General features: G+C 40.4%; 1 protein-coding gene across 1 annotated transcript; it reads left to right on the top strand.

The window, feature by feature from the left end:
• Window positions 1-249: 249 nt before the first annotated feature.
• LOC121688579 (putative nuclease HARBI1) lies at window positions 250-1,077 on the top strand. The gene has a single exon (XM_042068267.1). The coding sequence runs from the start codon at window positions 250-252 to the stop codon at window positions 1,075-1,077; it is 828 nt and encodes a 275-aa protein (XP_041924201.1).
• Window positions 1,078-21,412: the final 20,335 nt, after the last annotated feature.

Raw genomic sequence — 21,412 nt, 5'->3', positions numbered from 1 at the left:
TGGGTTATTGCTTACACTTATGTTTTACTAACTGGGTGACATATTTAGCCCCCTAATTAATCAGGTACTCTAAACAGGTGATTACTGTGATATTTTCTTCAATATAACAAGGGGCCCCTGGATGCATCTCAAATGCTCAAACATGGCTGCTTTACAGCGGATTATAGAGCTAAACCATAGGAGGAGGCGACAGAGAAGTCGTATGTACCGGACAAATGCATACCTTCAATGCATTTCTGTCCATTGCACATGTATTCAGATGCTGCAATTATCAGAAAATACAGGCTGCCAAGAGACACCATCAGGCAGCTGATTGACAGCCTGGGTCCCCAGCTCCAGCGACCAACAGGGTGCACCTTCGCACTTACACCAACAGTGCAGGTGTTGGCTGCCCTGCGGTTTTATGCCACAGGGAGCTTTATGGAGGTAGTGGGGGATGGTCTGGGCCTCAGTAAGGCCTCGGTGAGCCGTGCTGTAACAGCAGTTACACCTTTGCTGCTACAGCATGTGCAATCCATAACATTCCCCACCACAGCCGAGGATATCATGCAGGCCAACCAGGCTTTCCACGCAATAGGCCAACTTCCCCGGGTAATTGGAGCCATCGACGTAACCCTCATCCCTGTGGCGAGTCCGTCGGAGGATGAGCCCATGTACATTTGCCGGAAGGGGTACCCTGCCATCAATGTACAGGTAACGTGCAATGCACGTGGCCTGTTCACCAACGTCGTGGCAAAATGGCCTGGGAGTACCCATGACTCCTTTTTCTGGACCAACTCTGGGCTGCATGAGCTGGCCGAAGATGGGTGGTTTGGGGACAGCTGGCTCCTGGGCGACAGTGGGTTTCCTCTTCGCCCCTATCTGCTGACTCCAGTCCTGCAGCCTACAACACCTGCGGAGCAGAGATACAACGCGGCACATGCTAGCACCCGCAGCATAGTGGAGAGGGCCATTGGGGTGTGGAAGCAGCGTTTTCAGCGTTTTTTGAAGCGTTTCCTTCAGCTGAAGCCTGAAAAATGCTGCTCAGTTATAGTGGCGACTGCTCTACGTGCTGGCCAATACACCTGTGCCCGATGAGGAGTTGCTTCTTGAGGATGAAGCAGGTCCTGATGATCCACCCGAGCCAGACAGACCCCATCCTGCTGGAGCAGAAATAAGAAGACACCTCATTAATAATTTATTTGCTGATTAACTGTTATTAGTTCAGTTGTACTTCATTTATTTGTTTTGTTTATTTGCCTATCATTGTTTTTGTTTCTTTCATTTAGTCATCATCATTTTTTTTGGTTTATTTGTTTTGTTTCTTTCATTCTTTTTTTTGGTTTTTTTCCCACACCTATGATATATAAATGTTGGTAATATACAGTATCAAGACTGAGGTTGACAATGATGCAGTGGTTAAAACGCTGCGCCGGCAATCAGAGGGTCAAGGGTTCAATTCTAGCATGACAATTCAGATGATACATGTAACCAAGCTCCGCCTTAACAATCTTTGATGTAACGTCTAGCTTTTTAACTGATATTAAATACCTAGTCTGAATTATGTGTTAATAGTTTTTAGGATCGCTAGTCACACACTGTTTTCAGCATAACTATAATCTAACCAACGTAGCCTATGCTATGCTCTCGATGGAAAAACAGCACAGCTTTTCTTGGATGGTGATGGACTTGTTAGCAATTGCCAAACGAGAATTGAACACCGTTCACGCACATAGCATGCTGACACGCTACTCGCCCCACTGCTGGCAGACTCCCGAAGAGCAATAACAGAACCTACTCACCATATATCTCCTAGTGCGTCAGTTTGTCTGTGTGTTGTAATACAGTCATTTGCATATTATTTCTCATTTCCAATTAGCTAGTTTCGGTCGACTATATCCATTGAAACATATGTCGGGTAGCCTAGCAGCACAATTTGGTATGACATGTGGCGGCCCGCAGAAGCGTTCTTCAATCTTCACATTGACATTATTATATTATCAGTAGGCCTATGGCCTTATTTTGGTCAGTGTAAAATGTCATTTAGCCTATGTTGTTATTCAGTTCCTTGCCTTACCTTTCATAGAAGCTGCTATGGAACGATGTGGAAGACGGTACTTACAGTGCCTCTTAATCTGTCTCCGTCTCTACACTAAAAAAAGGCTACTGATGTTAATGACAACTGACTGCCAATCACACTGCAGCAGAGACATGCGTCAGCGGTCAACGCAAGAACACTGTATACAGCGTAAACAACGTAACAGTGTTTTACAATTATATCACTGATATGCTTAACATATTAACTGACATAGCCTAATAATGCAACAGGCAACCAAACGTAGGCTAGGCTACTTAATGTAAGAGGTGAAGACGCTTCATCTGCTCCAGCACTCCATACTAGACTCGACGGGCTGTTCATGTTTTATAATGCTGTTTGAGGCTTTTGTCCAAAGCGACTTAAGAAGATGACAGTTTAAATTAAAGTTTAACAACTTCATATGGTAATTGCACGTCACAGTTATTCACCTGCACGTAGTCAGAAGAGACAATCTCACTTCATGAGAGAATCGAACTTCCAACGTTCAGACAACAAGTCCTCGGCTTTAGCCACTACACCAATAATCGCTATGATGCTTAAAGAGTCGATGAAGATTATAACACTAGCCTATCAAAAAAAAAGGCAACACTCTAATTAACATAAGAACCAAGAATGAGCCCAGTAGGGATTCAGTGTCTTAATGAAAATTAAGCTACAGTGTAGATCAATCATTGAGTGACGAGATGAACAACAATCTCATATTTTTTGTTTAGGCGTTTGTGATTTTCCGTCAGGCGCTCCGAACACTGATGACATCACCAACCGGAACTACCAAGGAACGACACAAGTGCGACTGCCTAGGGGCAGTAGTTCAAACGACCAAACTTTGCGTCCTTTTTTGCGATTGAGAGTTCGAACTACCCTTTCTAGAAACACCAAATCCAAGAACGATGGAGCGTACTACCAAGGTTGCGACGCAAGTTAGCATACGATGCTTTCTAGAAACGACCCCCTGATTGGTTCTCGAATGGTCCTCATTTAAATAAAGTTAAACTTTCACCAACTTCGTTTCGCCTGCCTCGGCGATTCGCTCTCATTTCGCCCAACCAGGGCGAATTTAGTCTCCATTCAACCTCAATAAGAGCGACGCGTATGGTTTCCACACACCGAAATTTTGCGTCGCTCTCATTGAGGTTGAATGGATAAAGTTTAACTTTATTTAAATGAGGACCATTCGAGAACCAATCAGGTCCGCGTGTTTGTGTTTGGAGGCGGGAGTTACAAAAAAGTCTGACCAAGATGGCGGAGGCTACCTGAGCTGTAACACGAAAATTTGTATGTGATTAAAATGTTTCTACACAAACATTGGCACTTGTATCAACACAAATTATGCCACACTAACTTAGTCAGAGCACATACACCACTAAATAGACCACTATATACAGTATGTTAGTTTAAACACTCAAACTTTTTAGCTAGCTGACAGGCGAAATGCTAGTATTTTCGGACATTGGATTGCATTGTAAACCTAGCTAGACAGCTAGATAGATAGATAGATAGATAGATACTTTATTGATCCCCAAGGGGAAATTCAAATTCAGCTAGGCTACATGCTGCAACACAGGTATGAAATATATTATGTCTTATTGACCTTGTTGTTTCTATGAACATTAGCTCGAGCTCCTAATTAGCTCGCTTGCCACCACTGGCTAGACACTGCAGTCAAAAGGTTAGCGGTTTGGCCGTCACGCCCCCGAGGCGAAATTTCACTGGCCGAAAATCGCGAGGTGTTTCGCTGTGTGGAAAGGTGGAAACCCACCGTAAGGCAGCTGGTGGCAGATGCACACACATCTCAGTTACAGTAATGATCCTGTCCACTCCCCACACCACTAGTCTCTCACACACACACACACACACAAACACACCGGGAGGACCATATAGGTCACCCACAGGTGCTGTCCAATTTCTTCTCTTACTTGTCTCAATTTCTCCAGCTGTTGACACACACACACAAACACACACACGCAAGCCCAGACTTGCACAGTGAGTTCCTCAGCTGAGGTCCCTGGTGTGTGTGACCAGCAGGAAAGGCACACAGGAGGGGTCTGTGTGCACGCGCCTCACACCCGATCAGCCAGGCTGCTTAGTGATGAGGCACTGTTGAATCTGGCAGCCTGGAGCTGAATGTACGCATTTACACATACTGCTTATATGAAAAAGACACACACACACACACATTTGATTGTTTTGTTTGGAATGTCCAATACTGATTAAAACAACACAGCATTAATAAATACATTAATAAATACATTATACATTAATAAGTACATTAATAAATGAGAAGCATGTGATTAAAACAGGCATACTGCACACGAAAAAAACATAGTCCATGTAATGAAACAGACAATTACACACAGACAGTTATGAAACACAAACAAACATACATGCAGTACATACATGTAATGAAACACAGACAATTACATATAGACAGTTATGAAACACAGACAATTTTGGTTCTACTTGTGCTTTTTGTTTAAGGCGTGCTACAAATTTAGGTTGCTGCATTTAAAACCTGAATCCTATCTATTATCTGCCAGGCAAGGCAAGACTATTGTCTCTTTCCACTGTCAATGCTCTTTTAATAGGCAAGAAAACACAGTTTGTCAAAGTGTTATTTTTTTAGCCATGGGTCATGAATGCAACAATGCACCAAACAAGTGTAAAGCTGCAGCAAACTGATTATAATTGTTATTTTTTAACATCATTGCTACTGCATTATGCAGCAGTTTGTTTCCTTGCTATGACATCTTTCAGTTGTTATTGCACAATACTAGTATTCCTACAGCCATATACAAAAACATGCCATTTTGATCTGTTGCACTCACATCACATGTGTGCTGCTGTTGTGTTTGGACAAGATGACCGTATGGCAAGAGTTGGATGTCCTGAGTGGACTGTAGTTACAGATGACATGGCCTTAGGCAGAGAGCTTAGTGTATGTGTTGGATTTCACAGGATTGGGGTCGACCTCCCCCCAATCTTCTCCCTCTGTCTCCCGCGCTCAGTCTCATCGTGATGATGAGGTGACACAAGTCCAGATGTTTTTCAGGCTTCTCTCTCTCTCCCTTTCTCTCTGTCTCTCTCGCTGTCTTTTTTGTTCCACAGATTGGTTGACCTTAAAGGGCAGTGACTCTCCCCACTGGTTTGTGTCTCTTGGCAGGGTTTTAAAAGCAGCCAATATGAGCCAAGGCGTTAGAAGCCATTATCGGACAGATACACACACACACACACATACAGAGAGAGAGAGGGAGAGTGAGAAAGACAAGGACACAAACATACACACACACACACATACTAACGTACACACAGCTAGAAAACATGCACAGAGCCTTGTTTTATTTTTTATCGCTTTGTTCGATGCAACTCAAATAACCCCACTGTTTTCTAAACACCTCCGACCTGAGGTGCACACAGCTGCCATCAAAGCCCCAGAGCGTCTGTCATCTTCTGCCACATGCGCTGTTTTCATTCGAGACCCCTCGACCCTTTACCTCTGACCCCTCAGAGTCATGTGAGGAGTTACTTTCCAGTGAGGTTTCAAAAGGCAGCTCTGATCTGCCATGGAAGGTGAATGTATAGGCATTCTTTGATTCTTTTGTCCATGTAAAGGCATTTGAATGGTAATACCATTTTTAAAACAAACACATTTAGTCTACATAGTTTAGTCAGTGTAATCTTCCTGCTCAATCTTGGAATCTTTTGGAATTGTAGAAATGTATATGAACGTGTGAGAAATAGAAATAATATGTAGAAATTGAATTATAAAGCATTATATAATCACAGCACAGCAGGGTTTCCTAAGGCCGCTGTAACCTGATGCCAATTATTTTCTGTAGTAAAACCCTGGAAAATTCTGGTCACATACCACAGTCGAGGAGTAAGTAGTCGGGCAAATCCCTTCTCAGATGTAGCCATCTAGAAGTTGTTACAGAAGAGCTCGCTCAGATAATCAACCATTGACCTTTGCACTAGACAAGAGTTAGAAATATCATATTAAAAATATGCATATAATGAATGACTCAAACCAGCACATGCACAGCACACACACACACACACCAACAACCAGGGTTGGGTAGTAATGAATTACATGTAATCTGGATTACGTAATCAGATCACCAAGTACTGAACGCATCTGGATTAAAGACCGTGGAAAATAAGAATGTGTATGTAATGTGCAAATTGTGTAAAAAGTAATCCTAAAGTATAGGCTAATCAGATTACATTGCATGTTTTGGGTAATCCTATTGATTAAATTACTGATTACAAAACTTGCCATGATGGATTCCATTTCAAAGTAATCTGACCCAACCCTGCCACACACAACATTGACAATTCTTCTTTGCGATCAGTAGCAACATTTGTTCCATTTAGGCTGTTATGGAGTGTTGATCTCTTCTTGCTCAGGCTTTGAAGAGAGTGACATTATGTGGCATACAGTACGTGACAAGTGCAAGCCTGCCGTAATATGAAACTTGCTCTATCCTCCAGCAGCAAATGCCAGCAGAGGGGAACTTTGACCTGCTGATCCAAAAGATTAGCTGCTGTGGATAGAAGCAGTCGAGGGTAGAGAAAGAGAGGACGCATGGGGTAGAGGTAGAACAATCTGTGGGTCACCAGAACAGAGCTCCACTGTGAAGTACTTTCAGTTCTCACATTGAATGTGTCTGTTATAGGCATCTCTTGATATGCAGGAGTATTTTCTTGAATTTCCCTTAGGGATCAATAAAGTTTCTATCTATCTATCAATCTATCTATCTATCTTTTGTGTAAGTTAAAAGACAATTTTGATTTTGACAAAAAGTTGATGTTGATATTGACCTAAAGTGTGTTGAAACTTGATACCGAGTGTGAACGTATGTCTCATAGCTCACCTCGGCTTGTCCCCTGCACTCAGAAATCTGGCGCTAGTTAGCCAATGCTACCAACACAGTGTTTCGTTGTGGTGCCTCGGGCATCGGCCTAGCCATGCAAATAAATCACTGTTTTACACCATTTACGAGGCTCAAAGTAGCTCCATACTTCATTGGTAGACTTCCGAGGGCCTTGACATTTAAAACGAGACATGGAGAACTTTGAAAAAGCACTGGCAGTTTATTTACAAGATGATTTATACAGACAGTACCTTAAGGAATTTTACTGTTCGACGCTATCTTTAATTTAGTCACGATAAGTCGAGCGACGAGTAGAAACGAACAGGTATGATAAGGGATCAGATTCCAAAAATAATTCAGTGGAAATGCATGGATTCAGTTGCTTCCAGTAGCAGCAACTGGAATCCATGCATTTTTACGGAATTATTTTTGGAATCTGATCCCTTATCATACATAGAGGCATCAGTGACAGGAGAGTCCGTGCTGTTGGCTTTCTTCGTAGCTCCCGTCACATTGTAAAATCCCCAGCAAATGAGCAACAGCACGGGAAAAACATGGACTTCATATGGCCTCGAATGTCAATGAGGACACTTATACATGTGTATGACCCTGTGAGGGGCGTTTAAACTTTAGACATTTCCTTAGTGGACTTCCCTAGCAAATGCTTTCTTGCTAGGCAAACATTGAAATGGAAATGCAGTCCATTGACATTGCAAAATAAATCAAAGTCGTGATGGTAGATTTTCACAACTAGGCATCTTCCAAACGATCTCTCCATTCTGCCCTATGAAGCTTAGTAATGGGGCATTGCATCAGTGGAGTTCTGTGCTACACACATCTGACAGATGAAAAGATGGAGCTCTTTGAACATTTTGAATTCTGGCATTTTTAATGCGCTGCAGAATATGAACTGCAACGTGCGGCATTTGCTTTCAAAATTAATTGAGGGAACTGATTTCCTTTGTAAATATGTTTTTCCAATGTGCTAACACAAATAGTGAGAGTATTGACAAATAGTGAGAGTATAGATCTTTTTTAGTTTCCGCTATGTGACTAAATACTTTAGAAGTGAGAGACAGAGAAAGACAAGATAGAGTGAGATGGAGAGAGAGGGAGAGAAAATGAGTTTATGCATGAGCAGCCAATAAATGAACTGCACATAACATGGATGTCTGCAAGAATAGGCCATGCTGTGTTGTAGATAGCTGTATGGCCCATTGGAGCGAGTCAGTCCTCTGTATACGGCATTTCAGAATGTTTGTAAACAATAGGCTCCAAGATCCTTCCGGGTGGCAGAACGCAAGCGGCTTCCACTGACCTTACATAGTTAAAACATTGTTGTTGATCAAAGTTGAAACAATAACGAAAACGTGTTGTGTTTGGGGTTGTGCTGCCAGATATACAGCAAAAAGTGTAGGGTTTTTATCGATGTTTTGTGTCGTCAAAAGTAATGCAGAGAAGATGGCAAGACTGCCTGGTAGGCGGAGTAGCCACTTCTTACATCTGTATCCGATCAACAAAAACCCGATCATAGCCTTTTTATTTAGATAGCAGGGAAATACACCATCTAACAGATTGTAAGTCAAACAGCAACAGTCACTAACCACTCAATGGCAGGCTGAGGTTCATTTACACATTAGGCTATAGGCTAGCCTAGGCTACTATGCATTTCATTTATTGCTATCTCCTTAGGGCCGTTTGCACAAAGCACCCTAAATTTTGTCCCTTTAGTATCAACCACGGAGATTGTTTGTTTGATAATTTGTGCTTGCTTTTCTGAGGATGCAGTTGTTGGTCATACGGGACTGTCCAAAATAATAGCAAGCTGTGTGCACATATTGTTGATAAAATCAGATAGTGAATGACTCATTACAAATCTGAGTAGGACTATAACTAACTTTGACAAGTTTGACAGATTACAGCCAAACACGGCAGTGACAATTAATTTCACGATGTTAGCTATAGTTATTAATGCACTACTGTAGGCCTATCAATAGCTAATGTTAGCAATGAATAACTCAACTGGTAGGCTAGGGGAGAACTGGTACAATTGTAACAGCGGTACAAATGTAACAGTGTTTTATTCTCAAGATATGGTGTAGCTACGGAAACATAAACAGACACATATCATGCAATTATGTATAATCTTACAGCCATCCAAATATGAATGGTCTACTATAAATACGACCAGAGATATTAAGCAAAAAGGTGCAAAATTCAAGCATCGCGATTTTTTATTTATTTTTTAACCGCAACTGTTTGTTTAAGTTTGCTTCGTGAAATTTGAGCGTGTGGACTTAAATCACATGTCATTCATATCTTCAGTCCCTCTGTTTCAAGTTAACATGAGTGCCATTTGATTTATATAGTCACAGCAAATGCAATTAAATGAAAATAAAAACATGACCTGTGCGGGTCAGTTGTAACACCAGTCTCTATTAGCCTGGCCTTGGCCTGTCTACATACTTCCGGTCAATTTCTTTTCCCTACAGTACTCCGTCTGGAATAGGTTGATTCGCGCTCGTTTACTTCGGCAGTTGGGCAGCCGACTCCGCCTTAACAATCTTTGGACCAACCAGCGAACAGAGGGCGTCCCTGAGAGCGATTACGTACCCAGGCATGGTGTGTCAATTACTACGTCCCCGCCCCCGAAGCAGATCGCTTGGAATACATCAACGTAGGGAGCGAAAAGGGCTTACTTATGAAATCTTTGAGCAAATGTGAATAATAGTTTGGCCTATTAACAGGAGTGTCACGAACAAAGTCACAGTGGAGTAGGGTGTTATATCGTCAGCTAAACTTTAGTCATATATTTTGTCACTTAAAAAGGCTACGAACGTACCCGAGTCAAACTGTAGTTTAGTAGGCTACATGGTCGCGTCAAAATCGTTATTTTTCAAACACTAAGAAGGCTCGACATAACTTGAAACTTTGATCGAAGCATCATCAGTGTCTCTACATATGAACTCGAGCATTAAGAACATTGTTTGTGTACACATGGTTTACTAAAAAGAAAGATTTTGGACAACTCACTCGTTGCAAGATGGCAAGATGACAGCGAGCAGAAAAAACAAGTGAGTTGTTCAAAACCTCTCTTTTAGTAAACTCTGTGTACACCAACAATGTTCTCAATGCTCGAGTTCATGTGTAGACACTGATGATACTTCGATCAAAGTTTCATGTTGTGTCGAGCCTTCATAGTGTTTGAAAAATAGCGATTTTGGCGCGATTGTATCAAAAAAAGTAGTGGCCCTATAGGAATCTCATTCAAAAGGTAATTTCACCCGAAATCGACAACGCATACAAGCTTAAAAGTGGCGCTTTGGACGTACTTATGCATTTATATGAAAGTTGGACTTGGGTACATTCACAAAACACTATATGATGCATTTTGGCGAGAGTTACGCAGATGAAACGTGTGATTGTTTGCTGATAAGATGCACCCGTGCTTGTTATGGGCATGCTGCAGACAAACTGTATGACGAAACGCCGGTTATTAGTGATTGGTTCAAAGCGGTTCAAAGGAACTCCAATGATTTTAAACCTCAAACTGTGCCCTCCCACCCAGAAATAAACATACACCTATGGATCTAGGCCAGACCAAAGATTCTATAGTTAACTAAGATGAATCATAAGACGATTCACCAATGGAACGAAAATGGCACTAGTTCCGGACTCCTAAATAGGCGTGTCAAAACATAAACTTTTCTCTGAATAAGCAATAATAACATATGGGTGGTTGACATGACATGGCCTTTTTTTGGTCCAATGTGTCAAAGATAGGTAAATTATAAAAAAAAATATATCAAAAACTATGGTGATATTGTTCAGAAAATGCTGTTTTATATGAACATACAGAGCATTCATGGGATTAATCTTCCATTTTTTCACAATTTTCAGCCAAACCAGAAAAAGCTCATATGGCGTGACTGTCCCAGTCACATTTCACAAATTTTGATTTTGAATAAAAACAAGAAAATGAATTAATTTTCTGTTTATTCAATCATATATTGATAACCCAGATGCCTACTTGTGAGTCTGCTTGACTAAAAGTTCAGGCATAATATTGTGAAGCCACCCTTAACTAAAACACTTTGTCCCAGAAATGGATATCATATGGTGTGACACCATATTACTTTTTTTAAACGGGCAATTGTTTGGAGACCTTTGGGGAGTAGGGGTCCTCCTTCTTTCAGGAGAAGGAAACAACACCTCAGAAGAACACTGAAAGGTGAGTTTTCTCTCTTCATGTTTTCAAAAAAATCAAGTATATCCGGCACTCCTGCTTCAGTTCCCTTTTGCACTGTCTTTTTGGTGTGACGCATTTTACGCAAAAATCCCCAAATAAACTTTTCAGTCAATATTACCTTTAAAACTATATTGTCATATTGCAGTTAGCATGTTTTTAGGATGTTAGCATAAAAGCACATTGCTTAATGTCATGCTAAGTACATGAAACCTCATATGGTGTGACCCCATATCATAGTGTGACCGGGTTTTCTCGTCACACCATATGATTTATTTGTCACACTGTATGATAGAAACTGCATTTTCCTGCATAAATAATGTTTAACTCATTATTAAGTGTAATATATATTTTGACTGATTTAACATTTATTATTTAAGATGTGCAACTATTGCATGTATTGCGAATCACACACACATAAAACACAGATATCACCCCCACACACACTCACTCACTCACTCTACAGCCTTGGATACAAAAGATACATATTTGACATTCTAAATATCAATAGTAGTCTGAGAAAATAAATTCTGGTGTTAAAAAAAACAGTAATATTAATGTTGTCTTTAGCACTATAAGTAATTGCAACAATTAAATCTGATTATAATGCAGGAAAACTTTTTAAATTATCTGAATAAATTGTTTAATTTGTCTTTTAACAGATATAAAGAGAATAAACTCAAAGGGGAACTACAAACATTCAGATTGAAGCCCACCATTGAGAAGAGAAAAACTCAGGGAACCCAAGAGCTATACAATATTTGGTGGCATTCTGTTTTCCATAGTTGTGATTTCTAAAAGTGAACCTTTACATGATATACCTGTCTTAAACTGTCTTTTGTTGCTTGTGAAATGTATATATTACACATTTTTGTATTAACAGATTGTTTTGTGGTGTTATTTATCATATGGCGTGACATGAAGAAATTATGAAAATAAAAAGGCTTTTGGGGTCTATATCATACAAATCTCAATGGAACAGATAGAAAATAGGGTCAGCAAAAGTCACAAGCATTTTCTTTCTTTTATATCAAGGAATGTCAAAATGAATATGATGTTTATTGAAAGATTGAGGACATATGCCTTACTGTGTATTGAAGATGAAATATACTGTAAAATGTAATATTTTTGCACAAGGAAATGCTAGATCTTGATGAAGTAATGATAGAAGATTATAATACATTGCTCACATTAAAAACAAAATACCCCATTATAATTTTACAAACAATAACTTTCATGTCACACCATATGACAATTTTAGTCATTACCACAACTAATTAGTGAATAAATATGAATTTCAACACAAAATCTAAAAGACCTATGGGGCCTTTATTAAATTTACAACTGGACAATCTAAACCAAAACTGGAATATGTAATCTGATATAATTAACATACCCATCATCTTGCATTATGTGTTCCTGTGACTTGTAGAGGGTTGGGGAGAGAGCAAGGATGGCCTTGATGCTTTGGTCCAGGCATCCAACACTCTTTATAGCACAGCACACAGCATTTCATTTTCCCTGCAAAACTTCACTAAATTTAGTTACAACAACAGATATTCCTAGGCAGAGATATCAGATATCAAAATGCATATAAAACACTGGAGGATGATGTAGGAGTTTGTGACCCTATGACATTTTAGTCATTGATTAAATCAAAGTAATGTGAGGCTAACCGTGTAAATATACACTTTAGATCATCACAAATAGCATGCAAAACTGTTATTTCCCTCACCAATGAGTACTACGTAGAGGTCCTTATAAATATCAAAAGGATCTCATAAACCTAGGTTTTTCTATTAAGGATGAATCACCCCTGAGCCTCTTCGCTTTGGGTTTCTTTTCATCATAGGACTACTTCTACCAAATAGCCCTCCTAGTAGTTTTTCTATTTAGGATGAGTCAGCCCTGAGCGTACTCGATCTGGTTTTCTTTTCATCCAAAGACTACTACTACAAAATAGCCTTTTTTTTATTATATATTTTTTTATTATTATTTTACTCACCGAACGTTTGCCTTTTGGTTGATCACTGGTTCTCGCTCCGACGTCTCAGGAGAATTCCCTTTCAGTAGGATCCCGTCACCGGGGGTCAGAAGATCAGCCATCTCGCCTTGCTGTCTCAGACAACCAAGGGCTGTCAGGATTCCAAATCCAAGGTCCCAGACCTCACCATGTACGGTTTTTCAGAAAGCTCGTTCTGACCCCAGATGTTGGGATCCCGGGACCAATTCTGTTAGGTAAATCAATTCGGAATCAAGAAGCTGAGACAGGAGCCAGTGATCAAAAATCATCCAATTATATTGAATCTTTGCAAACCAGCACAGCTGGTTGAAACAAAGAGTTTTACATTCTAAGAGTGCTTATATACTTAAGTGGCTACATAAGTCAAGCGTAACTACACCCATAGTCATACAACTCAAGCGTGACTACTCTCAATGGGTAGTCACTTAATCAAATGTTGGTGGTTTGTTACCTTACTTGTTGTGAGCAGATCTCTCATATATTAGAATCTCAGGCTTCTCTGAGCATATCTTATTCTAGGGCTAGGGCCTGAATCACCAGGGGGAAAAAAATAAGATGGGCTGTAGCAACCTAACAGCCCTGGTCTGCCTGTAGGTCTCTGGTTTACCCGTTGCTGCGTGTTCAGCTCCCTTACGGGTGTTTCCAGAGGCCCATCCCCAGAACCAGGACTGAAAGATCACCCCCCTCCATTTTGTTCCAGAGGAAAAACAAAACACTTAGGACTGTAGAAATTATTCAATGACAATTGTAATTCAATGGCACATCATTTTCCAAAACTCTAAATCTAACAAGAATATCAAACAAGGGCATTACATGTCTCTTTTAGCATTGACAGTAAAACAAAACATGTTGCCACTCTTAAGAGAAGTAACTCTTGACTGATTTAATTATGGTATGCTATCAACATCTAAACGTCATTTTAAAAGAGAATTAATTAAGACTCCTCTGACAAGCAACACCTTCAAATTGGTCGAACTTAGATATTTAACTTCATAATTCAAGTGTAATACATGTCTTTTCTCTTCTCCACTCTCTCTCTCTCTTTACACTGGCTCCCTGACCTTCAAGTGCAGAGATAACAACCACTCATGCACACACAGCTAAGTCAGAGAAGATCTGTACCGGTTAAGTGTGTTAGTGTTTACTGTACCAGCAAGAGTGCCCTCAATGGTGACCACAGAATATCCTTTACCTTTGTGGAAAGGAACAACTCAACAGGAGAGAAGGAATTAGACTTCAAACACTTAACAAAATCTTGGCTTTAGTTTAGTTGAAAATAGTTCAGTAAATCAAACAAGTTTGAATCCCAAGCAAAAACCCAAAAATAATTATCTTATTGCGAGGAAGCAAAAAAACAAAAACAATTCAATACAGTTAACAGTCAGATGCATCTTTCTTATGTGTATTCTCAGTTACAGTCTGTAACAGAAATGTGACCTTCATGCATATCAGCTGGCCAACACACACACACACACACTCTCACTCAGGCCTCATGTCGACTGACAGGAGGGAAGACAAAGACAAAACGAACTCAGTCTTTAGTTGCAATACATACAACACATAACATGTAGCCTATAGTTTTAGACAGATTCTTTCTTCTAATTATTTTGTGGTATTTTTGATTGGCTGACACACAATGTTAGCAGCACTGGGATGTTTTGAATAGGCGTCCCCACCTTTATCTTAGTTTGGCCCAACTAATGCTGCTGACCATGTGTGGCTGCCACAGACAGACAAAGCTGCCAAGTAAGTTAACTTTCCCTTAACAACGCAGATGAGGCGGATGTTTTCTTAGATTCAAATAGCTTTGCAGCTCCGAACAAACTATGCCAAATAGTAGTTCAAGCAGAGACAGGTTGACACTCAGACATGTTAGTATCAGATAGCACCTTTAGCAGACAATTGCAAAGCACACATACACATAACCCATAGGTCAGAAACATACATAGACATACATGTTGAGACAAAAACTCATAGACTCATGTTCCTGATTGGTTACCGTAAAGTGACTGGTCTCAAAATTTGACAGATTGTCCAATTTAGCAAACCCAGTGAATGTGATCTCTCGCCCAGACCCGTACTCAAAACATCTGTAACTCTCCGGAGATTCGTTGACGTAAGCCCAATCTGTGTGTGCACACAATTTGATGCGCATCAAGGGAGAGACAGCATGACTTCACCTAAAGATCCATCAGCTGCTCTAACTAGACAAGGGAATAGTTAGGGTTTAAGTATCCTTCCAGGCTGACGGGAGATGGCGTTGGTCATCCCATCTCACGTGGACTACACTGAATCAGACCCTGATTAGTGGCAGCCTGGCAATCCGGAGCAGATAGCTACTGACGCAGCCATGCAGAACAGTGAAACACTGCAAAGTCATAATATTCCCGCTTATCTCTAAATACAGTCACACACATATACACAGGAAAAGTACAGATATCATACAGTCATTACCTAGAATCATACTTTTAGTATCAAAGTGACCCACTAATGAGAAATGCAGAACGTTAAACCAAATATTGTAATATTGCACATAATGTTCTATTCCACTTTCTCTCACCATACATATTTTTGGGAATGGAAGGGTCAGTACAACAGGACTAAGTGATTTCCATGCCTAATATCTGAATTTTTTTCCAAAAACTTTTTTTTGGCCTAAAACGTCAACCACCCATATACATATCATTTTGTATACTATTTTACAGTCATTGTTTGTGTGTGATGCCACTGAAACACTCTTTCGGACACGGAATGAATAATTTAATTTTGCCCCGTTAACCGAGCTAGCTAGCTAGCTAGCTAACGTTTGCACAGTAAACGGAAAGTGAATGGGAATGTTCGCTAGCTAGCTAGCAGCTAAGAACTTTGGTTAAACTTATATATTGTTGCAAACCTGAAATAACATATGTTACAAACCTGAAATAACATCTGGTCAGCAACCTCGTGGTAGTCTACTAGTTCTAGCAAAAAATATGTTAGGTTAGTTTATCAACCATCTCTGAGTCTAGAGCCTCTGAGAACAGGTGGCTGTGCACCAGAGCTTTGAGGAGACAGTGACAGATCACGAACAAAGCTATTTTTGTCTTTATTTGTTTCGTTGGAAAATACCATTTCAATGTCGGAATGTTAGGGAGACATGTGGCTTCTAGAAAATGGGTTCAAAACTTACATCGCTGAATGTAGGGCTAAGGGATTGGTCATATTCCGTGAAAATGTTCATTTCTCCCATAGGAATACATAGACACTGGACCTCCCGCTAGACTCCTAAATGGGCGTGACAGCTTCGAACCCCACGTCACAATAACGTGCCAGAATTTACCCTCTTATGAATCGTCTCGCTTTATCAACCGTCTCTGGCCAGACTCTCTGCGAAGTCAGAGAGTCTGGTTTCCAGGCTAAGTCTCTATTCATAGGTGCCATCTACGTCACTATCAAATAGAACGCCACCATATTTACGACCGATCTCGCCCAGTATGGCCGCCCACACTGCACATTTGAATCTGTGTGTGAGAGAGAGATATGTGGAGAAAATTTCAATTTTAGGCTCCGATCCTTATTTGTTACCCCCAGATTTATTTTGTCCCTTATGATCTGCCCCAGGCTTGCCCAATTGGCTTTCCGCGATATATACAGTAGGCTAGCTAGCCTACCTTGTTCATAACCCCTCCCCGTAGGCTACAGTGGAAGGCATTCAAGAGTAGCCTATTCACCTTATTCAGCCCCGCCCATTTTTTTAAATTCCATGTTGTCTTTAAACTTCCGGTCGGCTAGCTACGTCTAGTTAGCTTCATTGGGATAACACGGCAGAAGAGGATAGAGAGGCTAACTTACAGAACAGCCGCTCCAAAGTCATTTTTTTCCTAACTTCAGATAGGAAAGCTGTATAACAGAAATGTCTTAAGTCACCAAAATCCTAAATAAACATTCCTAACTTTAGGATGACCCATAATATATGATGCCAGTCATCTCGATAGAGCTCTGCTATCTCAATGTGTCGCAATGGATGTACTGCTCAATCGGAAGTTCGGAGACAATGTGGGCAAAGCTAGCGCCCCCATGTTTGCGCACGGAATAAGGTGAATAGGAGAGCTGGGACGATTGAAACACGGGACGAATGAAACATTCCAGTTTTCTCCGAGTGTAGGCTAATGATGATAGACAAACGTCCTTAGGTCAAAACATAGAGCATGTTAACATCCTTCTATCAGCCAAATATCTTCCTGCTATGTCATTGTATCACGGAGTTACAGACGATAAACAAGTTTTGATGCGCAAAAGTAAACTTATTTTTTGATTGTTAGCCTAATGAGTATTTTTCATTTAAAGGTTCGACTTCATGCTTATTCAGTAGACCATTTAGTTCTCCACAATCCCAGACTTTCATATCGCATGCTTGTTTACATGGAAAGCAAAACAAGCTAGGCCTAGTGATAGGCTATGTCTGTGTCGGGACGATTGAAACAAGCTTCAATCGTCCCGACCAGGCTGTAACTCCATGTATCGAGCAACGAGTAAGAATGAACAGTATCAGCAACTGGAATCCATGCATTTCCACTGAATTATTTTTGGAATCTGATCCCTTATCATACCTGTTCATTCTTACTCGTTGCTCGACTTATCGTGACTAAATTCAAGATGGCTGCAAACGCTAAACTTCGTGAAGATACTGTCTGTATAAATCGTCTTGTAAGTAAACTACCAGTGCTTTTTCAAAGTTCTCAATGTCTCGTTCTAAATGTCAGGGCCCTCGGAAGTCTACCAATGAAGTGTGGAGATACATTGAGCCTCGTAAATGGGTGTAAAACAGTGATTTATTTGCATGGCTAGCCCGATGCCGAAGCACCACTATTGAAAAAGCTGTTGGTAGCATCGGCTAACTAACGCCAGATTTTGGAGTGCAGGGGACAAGCCGAGATGGGCTATGAGACATACGTTCACACTCGGTATCATGTTTCAATACACTTTAGGTCAATATCACACCGGAATTCTCCTTTAATTAAATGCACAAATATCTGTGTTTGAGGTGAGACATGGAAAAACCGTTTTAGGAAGATGAATATGCATTTGGGCCCACCAGGTAGGGGGTCGAGTTTTCCCATGTTATCCATGGAGACTGACGGCCGGTGGGTCGTTAAGCCTAGGCCTACTTATTTGGATGTGCCGTGGCCTAACCCACGTAAAAATCTAGTGAAACGACATTTCCAACAATATAAACATGATATAAATGGGAAAGCTTACCGTTCTAGCTATAAACATCGCAGAATCATCCACAAGGCATGATATTTCAAAAACCGCACACGCTTCATGATGATGCAATGAGTTATCAGACATGCACGAAGAGGCTATAGCCCTGCAACAATCTATCTAAAATAACCCCTATTGGGAGTAGGCCTACCATTCATGATATGTAGTAAAATTCTGAAGTTGTGGGACGTTTTATATTATTGTAGTCTTAGGCCTATGTTCATTCGTCCCCTTATGTTGTTTCAACTGTGTCGAGGGAGGAATGAAACGCACGTCCCACTTTTGCTGTAATAATTCCTGAACGGTTTTATTCAAAGCTGGAAATGCATTTGTATTAGGGGTTTGCACGGACGTCACATTCTGGCCGGTAACCATGGTAACCCAGCACGTGCGGCCATATTGGCGATACTCGGTGAATGAAGTACAATGGAGTATTATGCACTTTGGATATCTTACGTGATTGTAGCCGTGTCTAAACAACAGAAAAGCTCATCAAAATGCGTCAAAGATGCAAAGGCATATAGGGCAGGACTTGGACCACAAGAAAATGTGCGATGTTTCGAGAAATTACATTTTATTGGCAGCGCAGATCCATATAAGTTGGGTGAGGGAGACGAAGTACCAAGTTCAACCACAAGCGCCCCGCTTCCTCTGATAACTTCTGGCATTATTCTCCTTTCTCCCTGGTTTTTTAATAACTTTTGGAAGTCAATACCTACACCAGATGTTTTTCTCAGTCTGACCTATTGGTACAACCTAAAACACAGCAATAACTAACCATTTTCCTTGACGATGTTAGGGATTTACTTCAGTGCCTAATGCTTTCTAATGAGGCGAGTATCTCCAATATGGCAACGTCCAAATCTGATGACACGCCGTGCAAACCCCTAATTTGACAGAGGACAGATGTAACCTAGGTTATAGTGACCAAATATTAGCTTTCAGTGTGGTACGATCGGTTTGTAGGCTAAATTACGTTTAGACCTAATTAAAAAGTGTTTCAACTGCTCCCCTGCCTATCAATATGCTGTGGCTGGATGGGTCAAAAACGTGAAAGTGCGGCACCTGGCCACCAAGGATTTAATCATGGGAAATGTAAGTATTATGTAAAAACAATTCAAGTGTATGATTTTGGTGGTAGTTTACTCTTACTACATGTAGTGAGTTCTAAGCTAGCAAGCTAGCCTACCACTCATTTTAGTGTCATTTAGCTCACAGCTAGCTGTCATCAATCTGGATAATGTCCTTTAATGTCCCAAGCGGAAAATCCAGTTCAAATCCAGTTGGAAATCTACTGGTATGAACTGGTCCGAACAGGTGTCTATTGGTTTCTAACTGGTCTCTATTGGTTTGAACTGGTGTCAAATGGTTTTCGAAAAATTCTACTGGTTGGTCCAGTTAGAATACCTTTTGACACCTGTTCAGATCCAGTAGAGCCATTAGAGCTACTGGAATAAGAGTACTCACCAGTTCGATACAGTTGCAATCAGTAGGATTTAACTGGTGTATGTGATCTACATAGAGCTATCACCAATTCGATACAGATGAAACCAGTAGGCTGTAACTGGTTTGATTCAGTAGAACCATTAAGACATGCATGCTCACCAGTTTGGCATGGTTGAACTAGGCTTTCAACTAGTGACTGCCATGTAACTGGTGTCTGCGATTTCAAATGGCTATTACTGTACAACAGAGCCAACAACGGCTCACAACCAGTCTGGCAGACCGTAATAATGAATGCACAATGTCTAATAGTGTGTCATTTATTTCCATTTATCTCATTGGTTACAGGAAATGTAGTGTCATTTCACACACATAAATAAATACAAATACATAAACTGGCCATACAGTAGGCACATACATATAAATAATATACAATAATAATTTCACACACATAAATAAACTAAATCCAGGTGTTATTTTTGGTTACAAAATTGGTTAATATGCTGTGTTTAATCTCGTTCAAAACAGTTGGGAAATAAACATATGTATAAATCATCAGTAAAATTAATAAGTAAACACTTTGCAGTAATTGCATTTGGTGACACCACCCTTTTTCGGTTTGTGAATTTTATTTTTGTTATGTGTGAGGTGTTGGCAACTTTAGACAGACAATGATAAAGATTCACTAGGAAATACACTTCATTGTTGTGGGTGAAAATTTGATTGATTTCCCCAAAAGTATTATTTTCCAATTGTACCACTGAGTTGTTTGTTTTTTTACATCTCATATAATCTGGGCTATCTAGTCTGAGACCATGGCATATTGCTCTTTTATAAATGGTCACTGACTCCACCTCTCCAAGTGTCTGGAGGAGTCCCCTCTCTTCACAATTAAGTTTGTGGAAACGCCCCTCTCCTAACACTGTTGTGCGATTAAATTCCTCTGCTTCTTTTAGCCTAGGGCAGGATGTCAAATCTTGGCAAAATTTCAGAATATCGTTTCTAATTGAATGAATTCTTGAAAAAACTAATAGGGTATTTCTTAATATAAATGTGTCTATAATTTGTGTGGCTGCACCTCGTGTCCCTTGGACCAGTTTTAAAATTTCTCCATTGGCAGACTCAAACACAAAAGCACTGTGGGCCCAAAGAGGACCCCACAGCTTCACACTCTTAGCCAGATGGAGGAGGGAGTGCACATTTGAGGTCATGTGTTCCTCACCATACAGCTCTTGGACTCCACACACAAATTCTAATAGCAAAAGGTCAGCATCATTTATTTCTTGAGGGTAAATATTAGACTTCAGTAATATGAAGATTGCCTGGACTAATTTGGAAAAATGTTGAATGAACCTAGAGGGAAGAATTCCACTTAAGCAGGGAAGGGAGTAAAACAATAGCCAATTACGCCATTCAGACGCTTTCCAAAATTTTCTTTCCTTGATGGATCTTGGTAAACGGTGCATGTTTGTAGGAGGGTGAATTTGGAGTAACTTGTCATCTACTTT

The sequence above is a fragment of the Alosa sapidissima genome, chromosome 2 (genome assembly GCF_018492685.1).
Source record: "Alosa sapidissima isolate fAloSap1 chromosome 2, fAloSap1.pri, whole genome shotgun sequence".
Lineage (NCBI taxonomy): Eukaryota > Metazoa > Chordata > Actinopteri > Clupeiformes > Clupeidae > Alosa > Alosa sapidissima.
This window is presented reverse-complemented; position numbering and strand designations above follow the sequence as displayed.

Excerpts from the sequence above, each read along its gene's own strand:
- LOC121688579 (XM_042068267.1), top strand. The coding sequence starts at position 250 with ATGTATTCAGATGCTGCAATTATCAGAAAATACAGGCTGCCAAGAGAC.